This window comes from Alosa alosa, chromosome 6 (genome assembly GCF_017589495.1).
Source record: "Alosa alosa isolate M-15738 ecotype Scorff River chromosome 6, AALO_Geno_1.1, whole genome shotgun sequence".
Classification (NCBI taxonomy): domain Eukaryota; kingdom Metazoa; phylum Chordata; class Actinopteri; order Clupeiformes; family Clupeidae; genus Alosa; species Alosa alosa.
Genome location: NC_063194.1, coordinates 17,717,806 through 17,727,805, shown reverse-complemented (window position 1 = coordinate 17,727,805; position 10,000 = coordinate 17,717,806). Strand labels below are relative to the sequence as shown.

Here is a 10,000-nt window from a genome sequence, read left to right as displayed (position 1 = left end):
AAGCTCATAAAAGCTGTGATTGTGCCCTGATAGACAGCTCCAGAGATGAGATGAATGAAGAGATAAAGGTGTATTTTGGATGTGTGTGTTTGCGTGTGCGTGTGTGCGCGTGTGTAAGAGAGAGCTGATGTCACTGGCCCTGCTTGTTAGCTTTAGCACAGTTGCCCATTGTCCTGGGCCGGCTGACCCTCTCTGTGTGTGGGGCAGGCACAACAGGCATGGCGGCTGCAGATGGCAACGAGAGGAGCGGCACCATTTGCAGGCCTTGGCCTTAAAACTTGCAGTCAAACCACTGTGACTTGTGTGTCAAATGAACACAGCAACACACGCATACATGTATACTGGCTTATCCTCTTTCAAACAAACACACACGCACACACACATATCCATGCATGCCCACATCAAAATGGCCATCTGTAGTACAGGTGTTTACATACAATCCATACACGTATGCATGCATTCGAGACACAAGTGTGTTGGAGACTTAAGAGAGATGGAATGTGCTGTTGCATACTTTTTCTTCAATGAAAGTGTCTCATACTTGAGTGTGAATGGGCTGCTCTGATGCCCCTCTATAGCAGTGCGTTGGCACACTGGCACTAACTGGCATGCCTAGACTATCACCCTTCTGCGACCATGCATTGGCGCAAGTCTCCCAGCCCCCTTGATTCGTCACTCTTCTCCTACAGTCTTTCACTGTGTCCTCCCTCACTTTTTTCATCTTCTATTTTTCTCTCCCACTCTCTATCTATCTCTCTCTATATATACAGTATATCTGTATGTCCTAGAGACGGCCTGTCTCTCTTCCTCTGCCCCCTCCCTCTCTCTCTCCCTCTTTCTCTCTCCCACTCACCCTCTCTCTGTCTCTGTCCCTCTCCCTCCCTCCCTGTTTTCTCCCATCCCCTCCAGCCCTCCAGGAGGGGCTGTGTCAGCCGTGCCCGAGGAAGGTGCCAGGGCCCGCTCTGTGCCCGTCTGCCCCCTGTGGTGCAGCAGGGTCATGGTCACCTCCCTCCAGGGTCAGGGACACGCAGCAGGCCCCCCTCACTCCAAATCTCTCTAATTAAGATCTGGCTCCCCTAATCACGGCGCTGCCTATCACCTGGGCCTGATGGTGTCAACATTCACACACCGCCATCTTACCAGCTCTGGCTTTCCATAACAATAAAACAAAGAAGTGCACACAAAGATTAGAGAGCATATCAGTATTTGTGAGATTATCTGTAACCACTTCAGATAAACAAAGCAAAAGCTTTGGTCCTTGTGCCTTAGAGGGATTTTTTAAATATACTAAAGAGTGACTTCTATCAATATTGTACTGAAAGGCTGTTAAACAGGTGTTGTTTCTCACTCTCGGTGATGTGTTCAGATTTGTTCCCCAGTCTTTTTAATGTTTATGAAAAAAAAAATAGTTCGTTTCATATTCTTTTAAACTGGAAACAACTGGGAAGATTTTTTTAGAGTAAGGTGGTGTTGCACAACAATCTCAATAAATGGTTTTTTTTTGTGCAGTAGAATTATTTATCCTCATGCCTACCTGATACTGTAGTCCGTTGTGTTCCTTTTAAAATGCTGTGGTTGAAACTTTTAGCTGCACTGTGTAGCCATACAACCTGTTGAGTATCCTCCTCCATGGTCAAAATTAACGTCTTGGGACATCTCCAGGAGTGCTGTTGCAGGGTTGTGCTGTCAGATACCGGCCGTGAGCATTGATACCACAGCGCAATTTACCGGTTAATGTCATGGGAACATACTGAACAATGGTCTAGTGGTCCATTTTGTTAAGTAAGTGGGGTTTATGATATTATTAAGATGCACATCTCGTTGGTGCGCGGGCGACTGGCGCGCTTTCCAAATGTTTTATCTGTGAAGAGGCTCTTCCGCGCGACACTCCCGGAGCCTGTGAAAAGCGGGCACGGGGGTTCCTCAGAGACCTCTCTCCACATTAGTCTCATTGTAATGAGAATAAAAACAAATTCCGATTTAAGAGGACGCATTATAATCCGTATAATAACGGGAATAATTGCGTGTCCCCTGTGACTACTGTCAAGGCCTTATACGGTTGGATGAGAAGTGTGTTTGAGAAGGCTTGAACAGTGTCTTTTTGGCACCATGTAGCATATTGTACCTTTGTTTCGTTTTGGCCTAATAGAACTCGAAAATTAGTTTGTGTAGGCCTATGAATTAGGCTATACGGAGCCCCATGCCTTTTATAGTATACTATAGTTCAAATTCAGACTGCACAACTTCATGCGAACGTGGTATGAAGTGAGCCTATACGAGTTTAGACATTATAGTGCAAGTATCCCTAACTATTTGCTTATAATACCAATAGGCCTACATGAAAATAAAATTTCAATAGGTACACACTATATTACACTAATAGTTACTTCCTATAGTTATGAATTGTCAGCTGGAAGAGGAGCAGATGGCTAAATTTCACTCTAATATTTGTATCTACACTTATTGGGATCGAATGCGTTGGTGTTGGATATAGCCTATATGTGGTTACAGATAAATGCCTTCGTTTAGTTCACTTGATTCTTTAAATAGCCTACTATATAGAAAGCAGAATATGTAAAGTTAAAACCAAGGACTGCATTTTACCTTTAAGCTACTTGCAGAAAGCAAAGACAAATGTAGGCTACTGAAATGGCAATCATTTAGAAATATTTTACACGTAACAATTTTAAACTTAAACACTTAAACAAGGATTTGTGTTATCTTTCTAATATTAGGCCTTTTGGTGGATAGTCAACCTACGGCCGTGTCAGTGCGTAAACGATAGCAGGTGTTTCCAGACACTTTCTGGCAGCTTACACCTCTCGAACGAATCGAAATGTTGCATCTTTGCACAGATCTTCAAATGTCAGAGAAAAGGCTTCATTTAGGCAATGCACCTTGCTGTTTGTGACTGAAGGCTTTGAAAGCATTTCTATTCGATCCAACCGCTAGATATCACGTTTTTTTTGTTTGAAATGCAGTTGTTTCTTTTCACTACCAAAGACTTTTTTTTGCACCTTGTGGCACAAAAGAATTAAATCTACTTTTGGCAGGCTGTCTTGTTGTTTCGAGCTTATGCCCCTTGAATCTAGAGGAAGCAATGACCGACAGAGGCATTTAGTCTCCGTTTCAAGTGCATTGAGACCGTTAGGTTAGGCCCTTTCACAGCTTCCTGCATATTTATGTTAATTGGCAAAGTCTGGGAATTTGTTTGCCAGTGCTGTAGGCTACCTAAGAGTTTTATTTGTGTTCATATTAATATTTAATATAGGGGCAGTTCAGGACAGACTTTTAGCTTGTACCCTCCCAAAAAGGAGGGCTTTCTTCTTTTACAAAGTAGCATTTATCTTATATGACTCTAAATGTTCTCTCCCCTTAATTTTTAACATTTTAAAAGGCATTAAAAATACATGGCAAACAAATAAACAAAATAATTAATGTGGAATCAAAGGAAGGCTGAGAACTCTGCTCAGAAACCTCTAGATTGATATTGATTAAATACATTTGATAGGCTACACTATAACAACTAGGCTACTGTATGTTTTTGTAAAAAAAAATTCTCTACATTTAGCATAATTATTTGTTATTTGCGACGTTTTAGACTAGTGACTGGGCCTGGATAGGCCTGTACTTATGAGTAGTTTTTGCTCACATATTCCAAATATCGAAATCTGGATGTTAAAGTAGACTAGACCTATTCACTGAGATATATTGTTTGCTATTGATTCTATCTTCGTGTAGTAGATGGTGGCCGTTTATTTCAGGAATAGAGTCATCACACATCAACGTCTTTTTGCTGAAATTGTGATAATGCAGGCACATTTGGGAGTTTTTGAAAGAATACCTACATCTAGCAATCATTGTTTTCAGATGTAGGTATTCATATGTGTGTGATTTTTGTCTTTGAATACGAATGGCGAACGTTTTTTGCCAGGATGATATATTTTCCTAATGAGTTTGGCCATGTAATCCATTTTTTCAAGCTGCGAAATTACTCACTTTGTATACATTATTCATGCACGGAATCGGTGTTTGTGGGTCGGGTGCATTTTCAGCCAGCCAAATTGGAATTTTAGGCGCATTTATTTGTAGGTGTCTGGGTTTATTTCTCACGTTATTAATTGGTGCAGGATTTTACCGTCGGTGACAAAGTAGTCCGGCACAAACGGCTGGCTGCTGCATGCTGCCAAAGCGCCTTTCCAGCTCGTTCATTTCCATCGGGCGGGCGCCTGCCTGGCAGACCACTGCGGGATGATGTCTTCCCCGTTTTTAAGCATTAATAGTGTAAGTGCATAACGAGGTAGAAAAGAGAAAATTCGTGGCCGTCTCTTTTTAATGCTGTTGGCTGATTTATCTTGCTCAGTCTGTGGCCAAATTGTTTGTCCTGATCTGACTTAAGACACGCGCATTGCGAGTAGGCCTGTATTGGAGCCTAGATGGTTTGCACAAGTCCACTAAGATATGAATATAAAGGAAGAAAGTGTGTGTAATTCATCACTTGAATTCTTATGATTTACCTTTGTACCGATCCATTTGCGTGCTGTTTAAGTTTCGCGGCCTATAGGGGATTTAATTAATTTCGCTCATAGGCCTACTTGAGACACATCAAAGCGACTGATCAATAATTGTATCGTGGCAGTGAAATTGAGGTAATAGACACAACAAATAAAATTATCCTAACTATTAGAGAAAAGAGACTGTTAAAGTGTGCTGAATGGTTGGTTTCACATGCAGTTTGAATGTAGGACTACTGCTCGGTGGTGTCAGTCGTGAACACCGACAACAAAGTTCTAGACGACATGTTCGTTTTTCTATCTGAATATGCTCGGACTCTACCCCACTATTTTGATTTATAGGCATATATTTTACAGTGCCAGGCGACAGCTTTATTAAAAGCATATTTTCCATTTGGCTTTCATTTGGACCTAGCTGCTCAGCCTATGTGAAGGCTGAAATTGACAATAGACTGACAGTGTTTTTGTCATGGTTTGAAATTTCTGTGTCTTGTAGGCTTTGCTTACGTTTGTTGACGAGATTTGCAAGGATCTCTTTCCTATCGCGCAGTTAGCAAACCTCTAAGGTGGTTTATTAATAGTTTAAGGACAGTCCATGATTTACTGCGATCGAGTAGATCGGGTTGTCAGTGGATGCCTTGAATGAGTTAGTCCGAACATGTCCAAAATGGGAAATGTAACTTTTATTGTTGATCTAGTGAAGATTTGTTTTGTTCAAAGATCCTAAATGGGAAAGGCCCTTTGCCATTTTGCACAGTCTTTTTTCCCGTGCATTTTCACAGTCTGTTTTTGGCAGCTCCCTTACAAACAGTCGCGAGTGGCGAGCCGAGGTCAGTGTCTCTTGTCTGCCCATGCGCAGTCCAGGCGTCCACCCTTTTGCGCTCTTCTTTCCTCTCACCCATCTGATGCTGTAAAGCGCAGCAACCGCAGGAGCGAGCGCCTCCGGCTTGAACTCCGGTGCAATGTGTAACTCAGAGCCAGAACTGTGCGGGTTTTTTTAAGGTAGCCTATAGCCTACCATGTAATTATAGTCAGGAGTATATGAGAACACACAAATCACACGCTGGAGCTGGGCGTTTTCATCAGGCAAAACAACGATTTGGAGTTTTTGTTGTTGTCTACATCTAAACAGAGTAGGCTCTGCGTTGCTTTGTCTGCACTTTGTAATTATTGTAATTGCTTTCTTTGAGTAAGTATTTCCCCAACATGACAGTATATTCTGTCTGGGCCTTGGCATTTGGATGTTCTAGCTGCCATATGTGTATGTATATTTTAAAGGTTCTGCAGCACTGTTGAACTTTTAATATCACACACACTTATAAATGTTTGAATAGAGTGGTATTTAGCAGACGCCTCAATTCATTATGTTGAGAGAAACATTATTTGCCCCACAAGATATGAAGTGTTGGATCAACCAACTGAGATTCAGTTATTAAGCAGTAAAACTGTCATGAGGCAGTGTGACTCAGGGAAGTTATTGCCAGGGGTATTTGCAATGGAGAGCGCTAATAGAGTGCTTTACATAGAGGTTCCAGTCTGATTTGTACAGATTGTATTCATAACCAAATTTCATCCTCGCCCCTAGGTAGTGTGTTCCAATGTTTGCATGTCTTCCTTGGGACCATAGGAGGCAAAGATATGTGCCACTTTTACACACTGTGCAGGCCTTCTGCAAAATAAGATCTATTCTTTTGGGGAGGGGGTGTATTAGGGGCCCACTGCATGGGTGTTGCAACTAGCTGTTTTCACAAACCGCCACCATTTGCAAACCTCTGTCTCTCAATTTGTGTCAGATGGCCATTTGAATAGCATTGGGTGTTTGCATACATTTTAATATCCTATCTGCAGCTTGAAATAATGGCAGGGATGAAAGCAAAAAAAAAAAAAAACGAGTTGCGGTTGTGCCTGAATCTGTTCAGCAGCAATGAAGCTGTGACCACAGTGTGTCAGTGCGGTGACGGCGGCAGCGCTCACCCTCCTCCAGAGCTGTGCTTCCCTGGCTCTTGCAGGGAATTTCCTCTGCCTCGCTCGGCATTCAAAACCACCCTGCACCTCTATCTCCAGAGAACACGGTTTACTGTTCTCCGTTCACGCTGCGTTGTGTCGTGTTTTTGTTTGCTTGTTACGCTGGTGATTGTTTGTTTATTTGCGCTCGTCTCGAACGATGTTGGTTAAGGAAGAACGAAATGAGGGCAAAGTCCTCCATTTATCCTTTAACGTGTGTTCAGATGAGTGGCAAATGAAGCAGAGCAAGTGTTTATGTCTCTGCACCTGTAAAGTTAAAAACATGGTTTACTTCCATGTGATATGTTGCCTGTGAATGACAAAAAAAGGCAAGCTGCCTTCTGTTGTATTGCACTGCCTTCCAGCACAGATGGCCTATCTCCCCTTTCATCCGAGTATCTAAATCTGATCTCATGTATGTTGATGTCTGTGTTTCTCTTGTCGTTGTTCTGCTTTTGAGAATATCCCGACATACATTATGGGGCTGTGGTGGCCATTGTGAAATTGTGTGTGTCTCTCTCCCCTTTTACTTACGCTGCGGCTCAAACAGGGAGTCTGGCCACAGGCATAGAGCCGCACGGTCTGCTGCATGCTCCCGCTGTACCCAGGTGTGGGCGGCAGATGATGTGCGTGGCAGCCTTGGCTTCGGGCACGGTTTGGCAGGCAGGTGGATTAACGCCAGTCACAGCGTCACATCTAGTGCCCTGCCTCTGTGTCTGCCCTGTCATTTGATGTGTCAGACGGGTGACCCTCGATCTCACGCCCAACGTTGTAGCTTTAAATGAGACGTGTGTGTGTGTGTGTGTGTGTGTGTGTGTGTGTGTGTGTGTGTGTGTGTGTGTGTGTGTGTGTGTGTGTGTGTGTGTGTGTGTGTGAAGGGGTTGTGGCGGGTGGTGGGTTGGGAGCAGGATTCGGGGTGCATATCTGAGCAAGATGGTGGGATGCAGGACAAAGACAGAAATAGAGAGAGGGATGAGAGAGAGATGGGGAAGAGAGAGCGAGAGAGAGAGAGAGAGAGAGAGGGCAGGGGGGAACGGGAGAGAGCGAGCGGGAGAAATAGGGGTGCATTTGTTTCCCCTCCTTTGTTGGGCTGGTGCATCTGAGAGCAGCTGCTGGTTGCGGGTCTGGTGGGATTTTGGAGCCGTGCGTTTGCTCTCGCCACCCGGTGCCAAGGTGGCATTACGCAAGTGGCATGAGAGAGAGAGTGAGGGAGAGAGAGTGAGAGAAGGAGAGAGAGAAAGAGGGAGGGTGGAAGAGGAAAGAGGGGAGGGAAGAGGAGAGGGGGAGGCGGGGGTTGGTTGGAGGAGATGAACAGCCATGCCGGAGCTGGTGGCAGAGGCGCGGTGGCTTATGGGAATTGTGCGGGAGGAATACACGTCCCTCTGAACTTTGCCTCTGTGTCAGATAGGAACTTGTCGATTTGGCAAATTGTGCCCCGTCGGACTGGACTGCGTACTCTCGCTAGCATTCTCTTTCTCTCTCTCTCTCTCTCTCTCTCTCTCTCTCTCTCTCCCCCTCTGCCTCTGCTTGCTAGCCCCCTCCCTTCCTTTCTCTCTCTCTCTCTCTCTCTCTCTCTCTCCCCATTTCTCTCTCACTCCCTTTTTGCCACCATCCCCCTCCCCTCTCTTTTCCCCTCCCTTTCAGCTCTTGAAGCTAACGCATTGGCTGGGCTACAGGCGTCTTGTTGCCAAATAGGTGGGCCCTACTAGTGTTGGCAAAGGCTCAGGCAATGGTTAGAGAAAGAACGCGGCGTGCGAGAGAGAGCGAGCGAGGGTGCGCGCGAGAGAGAGAGAGTTGGAGAGAAAGGCAGGAAAAAAGAAGCAGCACTTGGGTTTGCCAGCGGTCGTACGCGCTCGTCCAACATTGATTCGGTTCTCTCTTTTTTCCCCCCCATATTCTGCGCTTAGCTTTCGCCAGCCCCCCCCTCCACCCCCTACCCTGTGCCTGTGTGTGTACGTATGTGTGAGTGTGTGTGTATGTGTGTGTGTGCGTCTCTCTCTCTCTGCAAGCCTTATACAGGACTCAGAGATCTAAAGCAAACACCAGTACCAATTACGCTTTGCCAAGGATTTTTTTAGCTTCGTTGATTTTTTTTTTAGTTTTGGAAAAGGCGCAAAAGAAGTGTGTTTATTTTCAGCGCCGCGATTCCACTCAATTTTTTTCGTCTTCCTTTTTTAGGGGGGCGCAGATACTACCTTCGTAATTTTTTCACTTTACAAATCCTCCTGCTTTCCATTTTGAAATTCGGTCTTTACCTTGATTTTTTTCCTGCACTCCTTTTCAGCATATCCTGAGGATGCACTCCTATTTTTTCTTTTTCTCAAAAAGTGTTTGACTTTTTTCTGAACTGATAGCCGGACTCTTTTTGTATGTCCACTCTGTGCTATTTTTGAGTCTTCTTCTCAGATTTTATTTTCTGTCATTTTTGCTCTTGAGCCAGAATTGCATTTTTTTGTCAAAACACCAGAGACAGCGACAGAGAACTTGTGTGGGAGATTCCTGTTCGGTTTTGAACGGCGTGCCAAATTTAGGATGAGAGTGCAAAATGGTAACTACCTGGCTGTCTGCGACTGTTTACTGGTCCTTTGCTGTTTTCGTCCTTATTCCTGTGTTTTTATTTTCATTTTTTTTCTAATATTTACCTCAACCATGAGTCGAGGCTTCGGGGTTGCTTGACGTCCGGGCAGGGAGGAAACTCTGGGGCCAATTCGTGTGCCGCAAGGGCTTTAAGTCCTAACTTGTGGGTGGTGCGGTGGCAAATTGGCGCCGAGAGTCCGGTGCATGGCAACCCTGGCACAGGGGCACAGCAGCAAGGTCTGGGCATTGTTACGATGTTGGGAAAGTATTATAGGATGGCTGAATGAGCTCTCTGTTGCCGAAGGAGACGGCCAAGCTGCTTTATTTTGGTCTGCTCCCACCAAATGGATTGAGTGATTGCACTCTGTGGTTTGAGCCTTGTAATAAGCTCTGTTATGCAAATTTATTTGAAACACTGTGTTTTGAATGTTGTTGAATTTTTACATTTATTTCAGGGGAAGTATTTGACGGTAGAAAATATTTACATGTGTTTGCATTTGACAGTTGGAACAATTTATTATTGTTAACGTAAAAGTTGCGATAATAATCATTATTGTCGTTGTTCCGGTTATTACTTCTGAAATAGCAGCACATCAAATTTGATTATTAGTTGATTTTGATTTATTATGATTTTAGTTGTGGTCATGGCTGCAAGCTATTTTTCCAGGTGTGACTCTACCACAACTTGCAGCTGTGTGTCCTGGAACTCACGTCTCTCTCTCCCTTTCTCTCTGTTTCTCGCTCTCTCCTCTCCACAAAGGATGAATTCCATCCCTTCATCGAGGCCCTGCTGCCCCACGTCCGCGCCTTCTCCTACACCTGGTTCAACCTGCAGGCCCGCAAACGCAAGTACTTCAAGAAGCACGAGAAACGCATGTCCAAGGATGAGGAGCGCGCAGTGAAGG

The 10,000-nt window shown here is 44.5% G+C and overlaps 1 protein-coding gene across 13 annotated transcripts in view; it reads left to right on the top strand.

The window, feature by feature from the left end:
• nfixb (nuclear factor I/Xb) overlaps nt 1-10,000 on the top strand; it is a 126,701-nt gene that overhangs the window by 31,637 nt on the left and 85,064 nt on the right. For 12 of the 13 annotated variants that reach the window (XM_048244922.1, XM_048244913.1, XM_048244911.1 and 9 more), the window contains one exon: nt 9,856-10,000. This exon is cut by the window's right edge and continues 387 nt beyond it. In XM_048244922.1, the coding sequence (XP_048100879.1) occupies nt 9,856-10,000 (145 nt within the window). Of the gene's footprint in view, nt 1-8,141; nt 9,067-9,855 lie in introns of those variants that run through there. The other variant, XM_048244919.1, reaches the window with a different exon arrangement.